The sequence below is a fragment of the Ovis aries genome, chromosome 3, assembly GCF_016772045.2.
Source record: "Ovis aries strain OAR_USU_Benz2616 breed Rambouillet chromosome 3, ARS-UI_Ramb_v3.0, whole genome shotgun sequence".
Lineage (NCBI taxonomy): Eukaryota > Metazoa > Chordata > Mammalia > Artiodactyla > Bovidae > Ovis > Ovis aries.
The window spans coordinates 58,424,425-58,445,628 of record NC_056056.1 but is presented as its reverse complement, the minus strand read 5'-3'; the positions used below and the strand labels follow the sequence as shown (position 1 = coordinate 58,445,628).

General features: G+C 40.1%; 1 protein-coding gene across 3 annotated transcripts in view; it reads left to right on the top strand.

The window, feature by feature from the left end:
- LOC101107266 (charged multivesicular body protein 3) overlaps positions 1-21,204 on the top strand; it is an 87,556-nt gene that overhangs the window by 36,568 nt on the left and 29,784 nt on the right. For 2 of the 3 annotated variants that reach the window (XM_004005892.6, XM_042246067.2), the window contains exons 1-2: positions 6,611-6,747; positions 20,360-20,420. In XM_004005892.6, coding sequence (XP_004005941.1) covers positions 6,703-6,747; positions 20,360-20,420 — 106 coding nt within the window. In that variant the 5' untranslated portion in view covers positions 6,611-6,702. Of the gene's footprint in view, positions 1-6,610; positions 6,748-20,359; positions 20,421-21,204 lie in introns of those variants that run through there. The other variant, XM_012169683.5, reaches the window with a different exon arrangement.

Sequence of the window (21,204 nt, the reverse complement as noted above, 5' to 3'; positions counted from 1 at the left end):
ACAGGGTGGCTGCAGTGATTACTGTGATTTCCCAGGGACAGTACTCACTTCAAGCGAGAGCCAGTCATCAGATATGTACTGAGCCCTCCCAAATGGGAACTACCCCTACTTTGGGGTACGATGGAGGACAGAAGTTTGTTGTTGTTTAAAGAATTCAGCTAACCGGTTTGCCTCCACCCTCTATCACTTTCTTTCAAGTGTAGGACCCATGTGTATACATGAAGATTGTTGGAGGTTGAATTGTGCCCCTTCAAAAGATGATGTTCTAAAACCCCCAGTACCTCAGAATGTGACCTTATTTGGAAATAGGGTCATTGCAGATATAGTTAAAATGAGGTCATGCTGAATTAGGGTGAACCCTTCATACAGTAGGACTGCTGTGCTTACAGAGAGGAGAAAATCCCTGTGGACTGGCTTGTGTCCCCCCTCCCCAGATCCATTATTCATTGGAGCCCTAACACCCTGTGTGATGGTATTTGGAGAAGGGTCTTTTGGGAAATGATTAGGTTTAGATGAGGCCTTGAGGTGGGGACCTCATGACAGATTAGTACTCTTATAAGAGAAAGCAATAGTTATTAGTACTCTTATAAGAGAAGGTTATGTCTCTACCATGTGAGGTACTAGCGAGAAGGCCAAGCCAGGAAGAGAGCTCTCCCCAGGCTGGCACTTTTCTTGGACTTTCAGCCTCTAGAACTACTAGAAAATAAATTTCTATTGTTTGATCCACCCAGTCTTTGGTATTTTGTTTCGGCACCCCAAGCTTACTAATAGAAACACTACATAGTAACGGAGGCAGAGATTGGAGTGATGCAGTGGCAAGCCAAGGAAAGCCAGTGATTGATGGCCATCACCAGAACCTGGAAAAGGGCAAGGAATGATCCTCCCCAGAGTCTCAGATGGAGCATGGCCCTATTGAATGGCCCTACTGACACCTTGCTTTTGGATTTCTGGCTCCAGAACTGTGAAAGAATAAATTTATGTTGTTTTGAACCACCTGATTTGTCATACTTTGTTAAAGTAGCCTTGTAGAATCTAATGAAAGGTGCTCAGTCGCGTCCAACCGTATGTGACCTTATGGACTGTAGCCCGCCAGGCTTCTCTGTCCATGGGATTCTCCAGGCAATACTAGAATAGGTTGCCATTTCCTACTTCAGGGGATCTTCTGAACCCAGGGACTGAACCCAGGTCCCCTGCATTGCAGGCAGATTCTTTACTGTCTGAGCTTGAGGGAAGCCCTAAAATAGGAGTCTTAATACCAGAGTCATTGTAAGGTTGGTGGAGGAAGGTTGGAAACGGGCAGGAGATGATTCAAAGTTTCTCTTTGCCTTATCTCAAGTCATAAACTGTGGTCAGGAGTCCCTCACACTGGAGGTTAGTCAGAAATTAAGAAATCCACTCCAAAATTATTAAATAAGGTATGGGAGGGAATTCAGTTTCCCAAAGGTCAGTTTATAGCTAAAATTTTCACAGTCCATTTGTTGTATAAAACAAGGTATATCTTGTTTTTATTAGGTCAACATTCCTCCTAGGAATTGGATTGTGACTTTCTTGCCCAAAGCATTTCATTAAACAGTCTACCTGGTGTATGAGGAACAGTTGTAAGCCAGGAAGCTCTCTAAGGTAGGAAATCTTACTGAAATAAGCAAGGACAAACTGGGGGAAGCAGGGAAAACAGTACTTTCTATTTGTCATTTCAAATTTAGGGAAATTTTAAAGCATTGGGAATTGAGACACTTTTCAGAACAAGGATGTGCATCTATTTATAGTATTTTTCAGGGATCAGGAGAGTGCATATAAAACCTTAAAAATATGTGTGAATAAATTTCTGTGTGAACATATGGAAGGGAGTGCAATCCTGTTAAACACTTGCGGTGCTTGGCAGGAGCAAAGAGCCAGAATGCCTGCTCACTTAGTTCTTCCCACCCCCTCAGATGTGAGTCTCAGCAGGTGGGAGGATCCGGTGCAAGCTTCCTGAGGCCCATGTAGGAAGGATAAATTACAGCCACAGCATTGTTCAAAGTGTTAGTCAGTCAATCATGTCCGACTCTTTGCAACTCCACAGTCTGTCCATAGAATTCTCCAGGCAAGAATACTGGAGGGGGTAGCCATTCCCTTCTCCAGGAAATCTTCCCGACCTAGGGATTAAACCCTAGGGATTAAATCTGCATTGCAGGCAGATTCTTTACTATCTGAGCTAACAGGGTCGTCCAATGCCAAGGCAGTGTCAGGAGACGAATAGAAAGTAAATGTTGCTGTAAGAGTGGAGCCTGGAAAATGTGTGGAGGGTGCACAGTGCCGTTCCAGTCACTGAGCAGCAACCGCATTGATGTATTTTTAAGGCTCTGTCAGTAGCTATGGGTGGCATATTTCCATAGGATGCCACACGCCAAATCAAACGTCCTGCACACTCTGACCTCTCTGTCCTTGATGACCAACTTTATTTTTATTTACTTTTATTTCTTTGGCTCTGTTGGGTCTTGGTTGTGGCATGTGGAGTCTTTAGTTGCAGCACATGAACTCCTAGATGCAGCAGATAGGATCTAGTTTCCCGAGCAGGGATCGAAACCAGGCCCCTTGCATTGGGAGTGGAGAGTCGATGACCAACTTTAGACAAGTGCATTTAGTAAATGAAATGCTTGTATCACAAACCCCCATCTAGTAACTGGGAAGGCTCTGGGCACATGCTGTTTCTTTTGCACTGGAAACTTCATCTCTCCGCTTGCTCATCCTTCAGGGCTCAGCTTATACAGGCATACCTTGGAGTTTCTGTGAGTTGATTCCAGACCACCTCAATAAAGCGAATAACGCAAGAAAGCTTGTCACGTGAATTTTTTGGTTTCCCAGTGTATATAAAACTTATGTTTACACTACACTGTAGTCCATTAAGTGTGCAATGGCATTATGTCTAAAAAATGTACATATAAAAAATAGTTTATTGCTAAAAAAGGCTAACCATCATCTGAGGCTTCAATAAGTTGTATGACTTTTACAATAGTAACATCAGAGGTCACTGATCACAGATCACCATAGCAAATATAGTAATAGTGAAGAAGTTTGAAATGTTGCTAGAATTACCAAAATGTGACATAGAAACAATGTGAGCAAATGTCATTGAAAAAATGGTGCCAAGAGACTCAGTGATGCAAGGTTGCCACAAACTAACTGTTAAAAAAAAAAAAGCAGTATCTGTGAGGCACAATAAAGCAAAATAGGCTCAGAGAAGAGTCACTATTCACCATGTGCTTCCTATAGTCAGAATTTTACACATTTGTGGAATTCACTTGATTTTATTTATCACCATTATTTAGTACTTGTCCTTCTCATCAGAGTGTATGAGGTTCTTTTTGTTCATTGTTGTTTTCTTAGAGCCTATAGAGTGCTTAATATATAATAAGTATTTGATAAATATCATTGACTAACTGGAAGTCCAGTGTCCCCCCGCCTGAAAAATTGCTGCTTTATAGTTCATGCTCAAAAAAAAAAAAAAAAAAAAAGAAGAGGGGTATGGTGAAGGAGACTTCAAAACATTTCCACAGATCTCTTATCTTCAGAGAGCTCCATCATACTAAAAAAAATAACAACAAAAAAAAAAGGGAGACAATTCAATGCAAAATGGGCAAAGGATACAAAAAGGCAATTCACAAAAAAGATTCAAATAGCCAAGAAGTATACAAAAAGATGCTCATCTAGACTGGTAATCAGAGAAATGAAAATTTAAAACAATATACCCTTGAATTGGCAAACATGTAAGTGATTAATGATATTCATTGTCAGCAAGCATTTAGGGAAAAGAGAACTCTAGTACACTGTTGGTAGTTCAAACTGTGCAACCTATACAGAGTATATAGTTAGTACTTTAAAACTTGTGCTTTAAACTGTGTCTATTGTTAAAGGGGAAAATTGGAAACCACATTGTTATACAAAAGGGAAATGGTTAAATAAATAATAGTACATTTCTGCTTTGGAATCCCTTAGCTCTAGATATTAACATCAATGAAAATCTATGCAAAATTTTTTAAAAAGAAGATTGCAAAACAATATGTAGAATATGATCCCAAATAAGTAAAACTATATTAAAAATATATTCTCCAAAGTAAAAGCCACAAAGAATTCATACCAATTATTTAAATAACTATAAATAATTTGAGAACTTTTTCCCTGAGAAAGTGAGTGTGTTAAGTATTACTTTTTACAATGAACATGTACTGCTATTTTTTAGAACATTATTGAAGTACGTTGATGTAAAGTATACAAATTAAAGCATCTATTTTTATTGAAGTATAGTTGATTCACAGTGTGTGTTTCAGGTGTACACAAAGTGATTGTTATATATCTTTTTCAGATTCTTTTCCACTTTTGGTTATTACAATATATTGAATATAGTCCCGTGTGCTATACAGTAGGTCCTGTCGTTTTATATATAGCAGTGTATATCTCTTGCCCCTCCTCCTTTCCATTTTAGGAACCATGAGTTTGTTTTCTATGTCTGAGTCTGTTTATTTTACAAACAAGTTCATTTGATTGTTTTTTAGATTCAGCACGTAAGTGATAGTGTATGATATTTGCCCTCTTCTGTCTGACTTACTTCATTTAGTATAATAATCTCTAGATCCATCCATGTTGCTACAAATGGCATTATTTCATTCTTTTTTATGGCTCAGTAATACTCCATTGTATTATCCATATCTACAACATCTTCTTTATCCATTCACCTATTAATGGACATTTAGGCTGCTTCCATGTTGAAGTGTCCAATTTTTGACAACAGCATATATCTGTGATACGGATGCCACAAGCAAGATGTCCATCTCCTCCCCAAATATTCTTTATGTCCCTTTGCAATCTCTCCTTCTTGCCTCTTTCAAAAACAACTCCCGTCCCCTAGCTACCACTGATCTACTATCACTAGAGTTTGCATTTTCTAGAATATTACAGAAATGAAATCATACAGATGTACTTTATTTCCTGGCTTCTTTCACTCAGCATAACTATTTTGAGATTCATCCATGTTGATGCAGGTATCCAGTTTGTTCTGTTTTTATTATCTACCACAACTGGTTTATCCATTTACTTGTTGATGGACCTTTGGATTATTTCCATTTCTCAGCAAATACAAAAAAGGATGCCAGTACAAGTCTTTGTAATCACATGTGCTTTTCCTCCTCTTGGATAAATAACTAGCAGTGGAAATGGCATGAGGCAGATATATGTTTATCATTTAAAGAACCTGCCAAAATATTTTCAGAATGGTTGTACAATTTTACAGTCCTACCAGAGATGGGAGTATGGGGTTGAGGTCATAAATAAGTAGATTCTTCACTATCATGAGACAAGGTAATGAGAACAACCAGCAGCTCACCCGTGTAGATTCAGAGACCGCTCAGCTTAAATGCAACTACTTCTTTCTAGTCACAGAGTCCTTTGAGAATTTTATTAAGGTTACAGTCTATGTGGGCTTCCCAGGTAGTGCTAGTGTTAAAGAATCTGCCTGCCAACACGGGAGACCTAAGAGACCCAAATTTGATCCCTTAGTCAGGAAGATCCCCTGGAGGAGGGCATGGCAACCAACTCCAGTATTCTTGCCTGGAGAATCCCACTAACCTGGCAGGCTATGGTCCATAGGGTCGCAAAGGGTCAGACATTACTGAAGTGACTTAGCACCCCCATGGTCTATGCAGACTGCAGGGCCACACAGACACACGCGCACACACAGGCACAAAGCAGGTAGGAATTATCCCCATGGGAAATTGCCATGGCCTGAACAGAAGTTGTGACATTGGAGATCAAAGGGGAGGGATGGAGTTCCTTAAAAAATTGAAAAGTTAAAACTGTTGGGACTTGGAAGGAGAGGGGAGAAAGAATGATGCCCGGGTTTTAGTGACTAGGCCATGGTGGAGACAACAGAGGGGAGGAGCAGCTCTGGCGGGAGGAAGCGGTCATTTTTGGCTCGCTGCATGTGAGGTGCTTATGATCTTAGGAAAGTGGTTATAAAAGTATCTTGTTTGGGCGGAGATACAGACTTCCGGACAGTAAGGAGATCAAACCAGTCAATCCTAAAGGAAATCAACCCTGAATATTCACCGGAAGGACTGAAGGTGAAGCTTCAAACCTTTCGCCACCTGATGTAAAGATCCGACTCTTTGGAAAAGACCCTGATGCTGGGAAAGACTGCGGGCAAGAGAAACGGATGACAGTGGATGAGATGGTTGGATGGCATCACCCGACTCAATAGACAGTAGTTTGAGCAAAGTCCGGGAGATGGTGAAGGACAGGGAAGCCTGGCGTGCTGGAGTCCCTGGGGTCGCAGAGTCAGACACGACTGAGCGACCGAAAAACAGACTTCCGGAACAACAATATACAGATTTAGGTGAGCAGGCGCAGCTGTAATCACCGGGTTCAGCCAGTAAGTTCGCATCCTTCGGAGGAATCACCTCCACGCCTCAGAAAAACACACCTAGCTACTTACCTGGCTCCACAAGTCCCCTCCCCGTAAGTGCGCGATTGCGTCAACCTTTCTGACAAAACCTCCGCCCCGAGTCTGCGCACGAGTTCGGCGCATGCGCACTAGGCTCCCCGCGGCCGCTCCCTGCTCCTGGCGCCCAGGCTCCTTGCCTCTCAGCAGCCCCGCCCAGGCGGCTGCCCGTGACCTGCCGAGGCGCGGGGAACGGAAAGCCGGGAGGGGCGAGACGAGTTCAGTTCACCATGGGGCTGTTTGGAAAAACCCAGGAGAAGCCCCCCAAAGAGCTGGTAAGGGCAGCGGCGGCGGCTCCGGAGTGGGTGCGTTTGCGTGGGGGCGCGGTGGAGTTGGTAAGCGACTGGACACTCTCCCCGGCGGCTGGCCAGGTGCCGCTCGGCCCCCATTTCCGGGGCCTCCCACTCGACCGAGGGGCCGGAGGAAGTCTTTAAGGAAGCGGCTGTGGGGCAAGAGAAGCCCGGAGTCCCATTTCCACAAGGGAGCCGAGGGCCGGGTGAAGGGCTTCCGAGGCTTCGGCTACGGGCGCGGAGGCAGCAGCGCCGGCCCGGCCTCTGGTACCCCTTCCCCGGCGCGCGTTGGTACGCCCCGCGCGGAACCTTTAGCTGGCGCAGGCCCCGCCCCCTCCCGGCCGCCTGCGGACGGCCGGCGGACCTGCAGGGTCCCTAGCGTCTTCCCTAGGAGCCCGTCCCAAAGTCGGGAAGGTTCAGGCGTGTGTCGTCCCTTCCCCACAGCCGCGCCTTATTGAGAGGGAGACTCGGGGTCTCTTTCCTCTGCTCTTCAGCGTTGACAACCAGACGCACAATGATAGCAGGGACCCTACTTTTGGAAGAGTGGTACCTTAGTAACTACATGGTGTAGAATTCTGAATCTCCCTGTCAACTTCCATCATTTCCCGATACTGTGGAGCGCTTACGAGTGCCCTGCCGAGTCCGGAGCCTAAGTTCGTATCCTGGTTCCGCACATAATCAGCTTTGTGATCTAGGGAAAGTTCATTTCTGTGTGCCTTAGTCTTGTGTGTTGAGTAGGAATGACAGTAGTATCACTTCAGAGTCATAGAAAACGGAAGGACGGTAAGTCTTATTAGCTAGTATGGTGCTGCTACTAAGTCGCTTCAGTCGTGTCCGACTCTGTGCGACCCCATAGACAGCAGCCCACCAGGCTCCTCTGTCCCTGGGATTTTCCAGGCAAGAATACTGAAGTGGGTTGCTATTTCCTTCTCCAATGCATGCATGCATGCTAAGTCGCTTCAGTCGTGTATGACTCTCTGCAACCCCGTTGACAGCGGCCCACCAGTCTCCTCTGTCCACGGAATTCTCTAGGCAAGAACAGTGGAGTGGGTTGCCATTTCCTTCTCCTAGCTAGTAGTGCTAGTTTCAGTAAATATGTTTTTGGCCGCCCCATACAGGATCTCAGTTCCCTGACCAGGGATCAAACCAAGTCCGTGGCAGTGAAATCCGGAACCCTAATCACTCGACCAGGAGGGAACTCCCAGAGTAAATTCTTTGTATGTTCTATATCAAGGGTCCCCAACCTCTGGAATCTAATGCTTGATCTGAGGTGGAGCTGATGCACAATACTTGTATTGCACTTCAGTTGTTCTGAAACCATCCCCATCCTCCTTCAGTGGAAAATTTGTCTCCCACAAAAACAGTCCCTGGTGCCAGAAAGATTGGGGACCGTTTTTTCTACCTTACTTTAAAAGTTCAGACCACCAGCATCACCTGGCACCTTGTTAGAAATCTCAAGCCCCATCTGTTGAACCATAATTTGAATTCTGACAAAATCCCCAGTGATAAGTGTGCATATTAAAGTTTGAGAAGCATTACAGCAACCAGTACATACTTACACATAATATGAAAACCCCAAAATCTTTCATTTAATAGGTGATCTCACCTGTTCAGCCGTGTGTGTGTGTGTGTGTAAGTTGCTCAGTCGTGTCTGACTGTTTGTAACCCCATAGACTGTAGCCAGCCAGACTCCTCTGTCCATGGGATTTTCCAGGCAACAATACTGGAGTGGGTTGTTTTTCCCTTCTCCAGGAGGTCTTCCCTACCCAGGGATCGAACGTCTCCTGCGTTGCAGGCAGATTCTTTACAGTTTGTGCCACCAGGGAAGCCTGTTCAGCCCTAGCAGGCATATTTTAAACCATTGTCATGCATCAGGAGGTTGCTGGCACATACTGTGTGTGTTGATTGTATTCAGTAATCATAGGTACTAAAACAGTGTTGTTGTTAAGTTGCTGAGTCACGTCCCACTCTTTGCAACCCCAAGGACTACACACGCCAGGCCTCCCTGTCCCTCACCATCTCCCGAAGTTTGCCCAAGTTCATGTCCATTACATTGGTGATGCCATCCAGCCATCTCATCCTCTGATGCCCTCTTCTGCCCTCAACCTTTCCCAGCATCAGGGACTTTTCTACTGACTTGGCTGTTTATATCAGGTGAAAGACCCTGATGCTGGGAAAGATTGAAGGACTGATGCTGAAGCTGAAACTCCAATACTTTGGCCCCTTCATGCGAAGAGTTGACTCATTTGAAAAGACCCTGATGCTAGGAGGGATTGGGGGCAGGAGGAGAAGGGGACGACAGAGGATGAGATGGCTGGACGGCATCACTGACTCGATGGACATGAGTTTGAGTAAACTCTGGAAGTTGGTGATGGACAGGGAGGCCTGGCGTGCTGCAATTCATGGGGTCGCGAAGAGATGGACATGACTGAGCGACTGAACTGAACATCAAAAATTCAGTTCTATAACAACAAGCATCTTAGAATACATACAAGCCACAAAGTGTTCATTATATTATGCTATTCAGTTTGCAAAGTAATGTCATACTCTTACCTCATTTAAGCACCCCAATTTTTATTTTACCAGGGAGCAAAGCTGAGTAAGTTACCCTAGGGAACTAATATTTACTGTTCTAGTATCTTCTCCAGTCTAGTATCTGCTCCAGTATTTTGGTCAGTTCAGTTCAGTCGCTCAGTGGTGTCCAACTCTTTGCGACCCCATGAATCGTAGCACGCCAGGCCTCCCTGTCTATCACCAACTCCCGGAGTTCACCCAAACTCAAGTCCATTGAGTCAGTGATGCCATCCAACCATCTCATCCTCTGTCGTCCCCTTCTCCTGCCCCCAATCCCTCCCAGCATCAGGGTCTTTTCAAATGAGTCAGCTCTTCACATCAGGTGGCCAAAGTATTGGAGTTTCAGCTTCAGCATCAGTCCTTCCAATGAACACCCGGGACTGATCTCCTTTAGGATGGACTGGTTGTCTCTCCTTGCAGTCCAAGGGACTCTCAAGAGTCTTCTCCAATACCACAGTTCAAAAGCATCAATTCTTTGGTGCTCAGCTTTCTTCACAGTCCAACTCTCACATCCATACATGACCACTGGAAAAACCATAGCCTTGACTAGACCAACCTTTGTTGACAAAGTAATCTCTCTGAAAAAAATATCTTTTTCAATAGGCTATCTAGGTTGGTCATAACTTTCCTTCCAAGGAGTAAGTGTCTTTTAATTTCATGGCTGCAATCACCATCTGCAGTGATTTTGTTATCTTCAATGTTTGGCCTTAGTTTTGCCGTTCATAAAATGAGAAGATTCTGGGGAAGCAGTCTCATTACTATTTAAACTAGTGCAAGCTGTGCAGTGAGATTGATAACTACTGATCTGAGTTGTGGCTGGATGATCTTGATTATTCCCATTTCTCTTACATACGTTTTTCTTTCACAAAATCCCTTTCCATTTTGTAAGTTAATGAAAAAATTCTGATGGCTTTAATGAACCTTTTTCTCTGACATTTAAAGACACATGTATAAAGTTTCTGTAGTTTTTTGGTAAGTGTTTCTGATGACTGAGATTTTTATGGCCCTTCTTCACAACACATGCTTTATGCAGTTAAATTCAACAGATATTTATTGAGCATTTCCTTGTGTCAGACATTGCACAAGGAGTTAGTGAATAAGAAAAGGTCTTTGACCTTCTGGAGTGTACAGTCTATAATGTGTATGCACATTAATATCACTGTATTAGTTATATATAATTATATTAGTTTAATATAATTAACATAATGATTACAAAAGAGACTCAATGGACATGAGTTTGAGTAAACTCCAGGAGTTGGTGATGGACAGGGAGGCCTGGCGTGCTGCAGTCCGTGAGGTTCCAGGAGTCGCACACGACTGAGCGATTTAACTGAACTGAACTGATAGGATTCTGTCTAGTTACACTACAGACAGGTTTAACTTACCCTAGGGGTCACAGAGGGCCTCCCAAGGTAACAATTAAGCTGAGACTCGAAGACCGAATTCAGAAAATATATTCTTTAACTACTTTTCTGACTATTGTTAACATTTGGGGAAAGCAATATTTTCTGGTACTTGTGTGAAATTGTTGTTCAGTTAGTTGCCACCTTTTACATAGCTATTGAATTGTTCCAATTCATACTTCAGTGCTTCTAATTATAGATATACTTTCAGTATAAACAAAGTAGGATTTATCATTTTGGGGTGTTAATAAAATGGAGATTGTGCTTAATCAGCATTATTGGGAAGACTTGAATTTAGGGTTCCAAAACTAGTTACTGTCCATTGTGATAAAAAATTCTATTTGTTACATGATCAGTTGAGTATATTTGTGTGGGTCTAATTCTAGGCTCTCTAGTCTGTTCCACTGATCTGTGTGTCTATTCTTTTGACAACTACTCTGTCCCAAATTCTGTGCCAAGTTGCTCAGTTGTGTCCGACTCTTTGCAAGCCATTGTACTGTAGCCCACCAGGTTCCTCAGTCCATGGGATTTTTCAGGCAAGAATACTGCAGTGGATTGCCATTTCCTTCTCCAGGGCATCTTCCTAACCCAGGGGGTGAACCTCCATCTCCTGTGTCTCCTGCATTGCAGGTAGATTCTTTATCTATTGAGCCACCAGGGAAGCTCAAATACTGTAGCTTTATATTAAGTCTTGAAATTGGGTAATAGGGCATCTTCCAGCTTTGTTTCTCTTCACTTTTATCTTGGCTCTTCCAGGGCATTTGCCTTTCCATATAAACTTTTACATCAGTTTGTTGATATCTACAAAATAGACTTTGGTGATTTGATTGAGATTGCATTGAACTTACAAATGAAGTTGGAAAGAACTGATATCTTAATGTTTAGTTTTCTAACATATGAACATGGAATACCTCTCCATTTATTTATGTTTTTTTTCTTTCATTAGTGTTTTGTAGGTTTCTACTGGTAGATCCTATACATATTGTTAGATCTATACCCAAGTGTTTTATTGTTTTCTTTGGGGCTCTGCTAAATGTTTTTAAATTTCTGAGCACTTATTACTGGTGTATTTGAAAGCAGTTAACTTTTGTGTATTAACCTTATGTCCTATGACCCGTCTGTATTTGCTTGTTAGTTCTTGGAGTTCTTAGTGATTTTTTTGGGATATATATATCCATCCCAAAGAATCAACAGAAAATATCACTTTAATTGTTTTGTCCCCAATTTGTATACCTTTTATTTCCTTTTCTTATTGTGCTAGCTAGGACTTCATTACACATTGAATAGGAGTAGACAGAAATGATATCCTTGCCTTGTTCCTGATATTAGCAGGGAAGACTTCTAATTTCTTACCCTTGGTTATATTGTTACCTATAGTTTGAGGTGGAGGAAGCTGCAGTTTTTTAAAAATTAAATTGAGGGATTTTAATTTTATTCAGGTTTATAATTCAGTTTAGTCACTCAGTTGTGTCCGACTCTGCAATCCCATGGACTGCAGTACGCCAGGCTCCCCTGTCCAGCACCAACTCCTGGAGTTTACTCAAACTCCTGTCCATCGAGTTGGTGATGCCATCCAACCATCTCATCCTCTGTTGTCCCCTTCTCCTCTGTCCTTCAATCTTTCCCAGCATCAGGGTCTTTTCAAATGAGTCAGCTCTTCGCATCAGGTGGCCAAAGTATTGGAGTTTCAGCTTCAGCATCAGTCCTTCCAATGAATATTCATGACTGATTTCCTTTAGGATGGACTGGTTGAATCTCCTTGCTGTCCAAGGGACTCTTCAAGAGTTTTCTCCAACACCACAGTTCAAAAGCATCAATTCTTTGTGCTCAGCTTTTTTTATAGTCCAACTCTCACATCCATACATGACTACTGGAAAAACCAAAACTTTGACTAGACAGACCATTGTCTGCAAAGTAATGTCTCTGCTTTTTAAGGTGCTGTCTAGGTTGGTCATAACTTTTCTTTTAAGGAGCAAGCATCTTTTAATTTCATGGCTGCAGTCACCATCTGCAGTGATTTTGGACCCCCCAAAATAGTTTGTCACTGTTTCCCTTGTTTCCCCATCTATTTCCCATGAAGTGATGGGGCCAGATGCCATGATCTTAGTTCTCTGAATGTTTAGTTTTAAGCCAACTTTTCACTCTCCTCTTTCACTTTCATCAAGACACTCTTTAGTTCTTTTTCACTACATGCCATAAGAGTGGTGTCATCTGCATATCTGAGGTTATTGATATTTCTCCCGGCAGTCTTGATTCCAGCTTGTGCTTCATCCAGTCCAGCGTTTCTCATGATATACTCTGCATATATGTTAAATAAGCAGGGTGACAATATACAACCTTGATGTACTCCTTTTCCTATTTGGAACCAGTCTGTTGTTCCATGTCCAGTTCTAACTGTTGGTTCTTGACCTGTATACAGATTTCTCAGGAGGCAGGTAAGGTGGTCTGGTATTCCCATCTCGAAGAATTTTCCAGTTTGTTGTGATCCACACAATCAAAGGCTTTGGCATAGTCAATAAAGCAGAAATAGATGTTCTTCTGGGACTCTCTCGCTTTTTCCATGATCCAGTGGATGTTGGCAATTTGATCTCTGGTTCCTCTGCCTTTTCTAAATCCAGCTTGAACATCTGGAAGTTCATGGTTCACGTACTGTTGAAGCCTGGGTTGAAGAATTTTGAGCATTACTTTACTAGCATGTGAGATGAGTGCAATTGTGTGGTAGTTTGAGCATTCTTTCGCATTGCCTTTCTTTGGAATTGGAATGAAAACTGACCTTTTCCAGTCCTGTAGCCACTGCTGAGTTTTCCAAATTTGCTGGCATATTGAGTGCGGCATTTTCACAGCATCATCTCTTAGGATTTGAAAGAGCTCAACTGGAATTCCATCACCTCTACCAGCTTTGTTTGTAGTCATTCTTCCTAAGGCCCACTTGACTTCGCATTCCAGGATGTCTGGCTCTAGGTGAGTGATCACACCATCATGATTATCTGGGTCATGAAGATCTTTTTCTTACAGTTCTTCTGTGTATTCTTGCCACCGCCTCTTAATATCTTCTGCTTCTGTTAGGTCCATACCATTTCTGTCCTTAATTGTGCCTATCTTTGCATGAAATGTTCCCTTGGTATCTCTAATTTTCTTGAAGAGATCTCTAGTCTTTCCCATTCTGTTGTTTTCCTCTATTTCTTTGCACTGATCACTGAGAAAGGCTTTCTTATCTCTCCTTGCTATTCATTGGAACTGTGCATTCAAATGGGTATATCTTTCCTTTTCTCCTTTGCCTTTCACTTCTCTTCTATTCACAGCTATCTGTAAAGCCTCCTCAGACAACCAGTTTGTCTTTTTGCATTTCTTTTTCTTGGGGCTGGTCTTGCCTCCTGTACAATGTCATGAACATCCATCCATAATTCTTCAGAGACTCTTATCAGATCTAATCCCTTGAATCTATTTTTCACTTCTACCGTGTAATCGTAAGGGATTTGATTTAGGTCATACCTGAATGGTCTAGTGGATTTCCCTACTTTCTTCAATTTAAGTCTGAATTTGGCAGTAAGGAATTCATGATCTGAGCTGCAGTCAGTTCCTGGTCTCTTTATAGTTTTTGCTGACTGTATAGAACTTCTCCATTTTTGGCTGCAAAGAATGTAATCAGTCTGATTTTGGTATTGACCATCTGGTGATGTCCATGTGTAGAGTCTTCTCTTGTGTTATTGGAAGAGGGTGTTTGCTATGAGTGGTGCGTTCTCTTGGCAAAACTCTATTAGCCTTTGCCCTGCTTCATTCTGTACTCCAAGGCCAAATTTGTCTATTATTCCAGGTAGCTCTTGACTTCTTACTTTTGCATTCCAGTCCCCTGTAATGAAAAGGCCATCTTTTTGGGTGTTAGTTCTAGAAGGTCTTGTAGGTCCTCATAGAACCGTTGAACTTCAGCTTCTTCAGCATTACTTGTAGGGGCATAGACTTGGGTTGCTGTGGTATTGAATGGTTTGCCTTGGAAACAAACATATCATTCACGGAGAATTTTTATTGTGTATATAGGATGTTGTCAAATAGTTTTTTCATGTCAATGCATATGATTTTTCTTATCTACTGATGTGTAGTAGATTATGGTGGCCAATTTTTGAATGTTGAACCAGCCTTGCATAGCTAGAATAAATCATACTTGGTTATTGTTTATAATTCTTTTTATATAATTTTACATTCAATTTGCTAACATTTTGTTGAGTATTTTTGCATTCATGATAAATACTGGTCTGTAGTTTTCCCTTCTTGTAATGTCTTTATCTCGTTCTGATACTAGGATTATGCTATCCTCATAGAATGAGTTAAGAAGTATTCCCTCATATTATCTTGAAGATTTTGTAGAGAATTGGTATCAATTCTTCCATAAGTCTGGTAGAATTCAGCAGTGAAACTGTTTGGGCCTGTTATTTTCTTTGTTGGCAAGTTATTAACTACTGATTCAGTTGTTTTAATAATGATAGGCCTATTCAGATAATCTACTTCGCATATGGATTTTAGTAGGCTTTCAAGTAGTTGGTCCCTTTCATCCAATTTACTAAGCTTGTGAACATAGGATTGTTCATAATATTCTTTCATTGTCTTTTTATTCTCCATGGACGCAATAGTTGATGACCCCTTTTGTACTCCTGATACTGGTAAACTTGTCTTCTCCTTTTTTTTTGTTAGTTTGGCTAAAGGCTTATTTATTTTATTGATCTGTTTAAAGAGCCCAAGTTTTTTGCTTCATTGATTTTGTGTTACTTTCCTCTCTTCAATTTCATTGCTTCTCTTAATTTTTAAATTTCTTTTCTTCTGCTTGCTTGATGCTTAAATTTCTATTTTTTCTTTAGTTTCCTAAGGTGGACTCATGGTTATTGATGGTTAGACTCTTGTTTTCTAATATATGCATTTAATGCCATAAATTAATTTCCTAATGCTTTTGCTGCATCCTGTGCATTTTCATAAGATGTATTTATTTTCACTTAAATAAAATTTTAGATTTCTAGTGAGACTTTTTCTTTGACCTCCCTGTTATTTAGATGTGTGTTGTTTAGTCTCCAAATATTTGGGGATTTTTCTGGTACTGATTTCTAGCTTCATTCCATCATGGTCTCAGAACACAGTTTGTATGATTTCTGTTTTTTTAAATTGTTAGAGTATGTGTATTATGGCCCAGAAAGAGGTCTGTCTTGAGAAGTGTTTCCCTGAAAGCTTGAGAAGTGTATGCATTCTGTTGTTAGAATATTCTGTAAATGTTAACTAGATCAAGTTGATTGATAGTTCTGATTAGGTCAGCTATATCCTTACTTATTTGCTCTCTGTTCCATCTGTCATTATCTCAAGAGAGGTTTTGGTATATTGTAAATGTTGTGTTTAAATGGAAGTGTTGAATTACTCTTTTAAAAATGTATCACAGTGATTTGATACCTGTCAATGTTCATTTATAATCAGACATTTTTATTTTCTTTCTTCTTGAAAGGGGAATTTCTTTTCTTTTTTTACATTGTACTTTCTCTCCTAGATTTCTCCTAAAGTAATACTTTTATGCGTAAAATAATTTATTATACTTAGAACAAAAGTATGTACATACTTTTTATGATAAAAATACTCAGAAAACTAGGAATAGAAGGAAACTTTCCTAAAATGATAAAGGCCATTTATAAAAATCTGCAGCTAACATGATACTTAGTTATACATTATAAATTGTGAAAGATTGAAAACTTTTCCCATAAGATCAGGAGCAAGACAGAGACCCCCAGCTTTGCTACTACTAATCAACATTGGATTAGAAGTCCTAGCCAGTGCAGTTGGGCAAGAGAAAGAAATAAAAGGCATCCACACTGATAAGAAGTAAACCTATTAATTTGTTGATAACATGATTCCACAAATAGAGCACTCTAAAGATTCCTAATGCACCAGAAAATTAGTTGTAAGTGAATTCAAGAGTTGGAGGTTTCAAGGTATTTTTAAAAATCAGTTGTGTTTTTTTACACTCATAATGAAAAATCTAAATAAGGAAATTTTGAAATTTCATTTACAGTAGTATCCAAAAGGATAAAATACGAGGATTAAATTTAGCCAAGGAAGCAAAACATTTATACAGTGAAAATTGCAAAAAAGTTGCAAGAAGAAATCCCAAGTTCATGGATTGCAAGACTTAATGTTGTTAAAGTGGCAGTACTTCCAGAAGTGATCTGCAGATTCAGTGCAGTGCCTATCAAAATTCCAAATGTCTTTCTTGCAGAAATGGAGAAATTGAGCTTCAAATTCATATGGAATACAACAGATTCCAAATAGCCAAAGCCATACTGAAAAAGAAAAACAAATTTGAAGGACTCATAGTTCATAACTCCAAAACGTACTATAAAGCTACTGTAAGTAAAATAGTGTACAATTAGCATAAGGTTAGATATATAGATCAATCAGTGGAATAGGATTGAGATTCCAGAAGTAAACCCATATACCTGTGGCCAGTTGATTTTCTGTAAGAGTGCCAGGATCATTCAGTGAAAGATAGTCTCTTCAATAAATGGTCTGTGACAAGTGGGTATCCACATGTAAAGAAATGAAGCTGGGGTCTTACCTCACTCCATACACAGAGATTAACTCGAAATGGATCAAAGACCTAAATTAAAGTCTTTGACCTAAAACTTACTCTTAGGAAAAAATGTAAGGGTGAGTCTTCATGACCTCATATCTGGCAATGGATTCTTTTGCTATAACACCAGAAGCACAAGCAACAGAAGAAAGACAAATTGAAATTTCTCAGAGTTAGTGCCTTTGTGCACCAAAGGACGTTATCAAGAAAGTGAAAAGATGACCTATGGAATGGGAGAAAATATTTGCAAATTATATGTCCAATGAGGATCTGCTATCAGAATATATAAAAAATTCATACACTCAACAATAAAAAAGCAACTGAACTTAAAAATGGATAGAAGAAGTTAACAGACATTTCTTCATGGGAGATGTATTGATAAAAATGGCCAACAAGCATGTGAAAAGGTACTCCGCTTCATTGGTTATTAAGGAAATGCAAATCAAATTCACAATGAGATACTCTTTCAATAGATTTGCTGTAATTAAACAGTTGAAAGTGTTGACAAGGACGTGGAGAAGTAGGAACCTTTGTGCATTGCTTGTGGGAATGTAAAATGATGAAGTCCCTTTGACAAAGAGTTTTGGAGTTTCTCAAAAATATAAAATAGAATTAACATTTTTTGTTCAGTCACCCAGTCATGTCCGACTCTTTTGCGACCCCATGGACTGCAGCATGCCAGGCCTCCATGTCCCTCACCATCACCAGAAGTTTGTCCAAGTTCATGTCCATTGCATGGGTGATGCCATCCAACCATCTCATCCTCTGATGCCCTCTTCTCCTTCTGTCCTCCGTCTTTCCCAGCATCAGGGACTTTTTCCAGTGAGTCGGCTGTTTGCCTCAGGTGACCAAAATTAACATATGACCCAGCAATTCCACTCCTATGTATATACCCAAAAGAATTGAAAATAAGTACTCAAACATACCTGTGTTTGTTCATAGCAGCACTATTCACAGTAACTAGAAAATGAAACCATCTCAAATGTTCATCAGTAGATGAATGGCTAAATAAGTGGTGTTGTATGTACATACCATGCAATATTATTCAGCCATAAAAAGGACTAAAGTAGTGATACGTGCTACAGCATGGAGGAACCTCAAAACCACTATACTAAATGAAAGAAGCCATACATGAAAGACCACATATTCTATGATTTATTTTATATTAACTATCCCAAATAAGCATATCAAAAGATACAGAATAGCAAATTAGTAGTCACCAGAGAATGGGGAGGAGGGTGGTCATAGGGGAAGATTATTTATAGGGTATAGTGTGTTCTTCTGACATACTGAAAAAGTTCTGAGACTAGAGGGAGTTGGTTTTCAAACATAATGAAGGCACTAAATGCCACTGAATTATACATTTTAAAATGGCTAAGTGTGTGTTATATGAATTTCACTTAAAAAATATATAAACCTAACATTAACTTTTTAATTTGTATAACCATGCAGTTTTAAGTTCTTTAATATTTCATCTGGGAGTTAGAGTTGTTGTATAATAAATATTTTTATAGATTTTGTTAAATAGTGGTTTTAAAGTCATTATAAACAAAATTTATTGACAATTCATCCTAAGGGTATGAATTTTTTAATACCATTTAGTTCATGTATCCATGGATGAGTGCTAAAGGGTTCAGCATCAATTCCATTCCTGTTTTATTTTATTATTATTTTTTTTACCTTAAATCCCACAACCATTTTTTATTATAAAGGTTAACCCTGATTGTCATGATTGGTAGAATTTCTGGTAGTGATTGTGGGCACTAGGGTCTCCAGACATTTGAATTTGCAGTTACTAGCAGTGTTCAGTGTCCTCATCTTGGTTGAGGATATCTTTGATCTTTTTTTTGAAACCTATCTACATATTTCTGATAGTAAGATCACCAGGGCTTTGAAGGTGGACTGGTAGATTGCAAAAATATGAGCTGTGTGACCACCACCCTTCACGTGGACACTGAGGTCCATGCCAGCTAATTGCTCCTTCCCAAGAAGTAGAACCATTGCTGGGAGCTTGTATTGTAGCTCTGCATGGGTGGATCAACTCTGGGGGTAACCCATTCACCTACAGAGACTGTTGCCCTCTTTGCAGTGTGCCGTGACTGTGGCCATCTTCTTGTGTCTGAAGATCTGTGCCAACTGCCAAGGGCCCTTGGATGGCATGACACTGGTGTAGACAAGAGATGTTCATCATGAGGTGCCTCAACTAGAAGAAAGTCCTATTTTATGTTTTATTAGATTCAAACGTTGGGAAACATCATTAATATTAATAAGTAGATGGTAGTGGAAAGAATTTTGTACATCAGCATCACTTAGTTCTTTGAACTTCTGGATCATATACCAAAAAGCACATATTGATTTAATGTAAAGTTTAGTTTTAATGATTTATCAACTGATAAATTATTTTCCTTCATTTTTGAAACTGAAGGACTAGGGGAAATTGTGTAAGAATTTGGCAATCATTACAGTCATTCACTACTTTCTCAACACCTACACCAGTATTTCTAGTTGGCTCTATGCTTAGTGCTTCAGAGGTTTTTGCCTCTCAGGGAAATCTATCATAGTAAAAGACATATAGGCTGGAGAAATATTTCTTCTGTAAAATGAAGTGGTGTAATTGTTAAAGGGGAGAAAGAAAAGGTGAACTTTTATGACACAGGTACAGCAGTTTTTTAAATAATTATGTATAGAAATAAAAAAATCTGTTGCTCATAAAACCTTTCTGTCCCCATGCACCTCTTGAAAAATTGTATATACCTGCAGGGTGTTGAACTCTCAGAGATCTTGTATAAAGTGCTTCATACTGCCTTCAGAATAGGAATCTTTGAATAGTTTGAGAATTCTATGTACTATGAATAAAAAGACTAAAAAGAATTTGGCCCTAAGGCAGTTTCTTTCAAAATAAGCTTATTTTATTTCTAGATTGTGTTAAGATTAAATGTAAAATTAATAGAAAATTTTTCAAAATTTGGTGAATTGGAGGTGTTGGCTTCTCTTATAATTCCTTTTCTAAAATTTTTCCCAGGTCAATGAATGGTCATTGAAGATAAGAAAGGAAATGAGAGTTGTTGACAGGCAAATAAGAGGTAAATTACTATTTTATGTCTCTTATCCTGTTGCTGTATTTTGCATTAGTTCATAAAAATAGGCTGAATCTTCATACAGAAAACATAGTTTATATTATTTATAGCTCTAATTATTTGCTTTCTAATTATTATAAGGAAAATAAGATATAATCAACTCAAAGAAATGTTACATTTTAGAAGAAGTAAATCTTTCCTGGAGCCTGAAATTCAGCTGTTCAAGGGGAAGGGACCATGTTCATTCAGCTCTGATTTCCTAGAGTCTAGGTTCGTGTTGGAAACAAAGCAGGTGCTCACGTTCTATGATAGAATAATGGCCTCCCAAAGATGTCCACGTCCTAATACCCAGAACCTGTGAATATGTTACCTTACTTGGCAAAAAGGAACTTGCACATTTGATTAGAGATCTTGAGATGGGGAGATTATCCTGGGTTCTTTGGGTGGGCCCATTGTAATCATAAGAGTTCTTATAAAAGGGAGGCAGTATGTTGAGAAAAGGAGTTGTGACCACAGAACCAGATGGTGGAATGGATTGCTTTGAAGATGAAGGAAGAAGACATAAGCTAAGGAATGCATTTGACCTCTAGAAACTAGAAAAGGCAAGGAAATGGATTCTTTCTTGAAGCTCCCAGAAGAAATGAAGCTCTTCCAACACCTTGATTTTATTATATATTTATTTTTGGTTGCTCTGGGTCTTTGTTGCTGGGCGTGGGCTTTCTCTAGTTGTGGTGAGCAGGCTTCTCTGCATTGGTTTCTCTTGTGCAGCACAGGCTCTGGGCACGTGGAC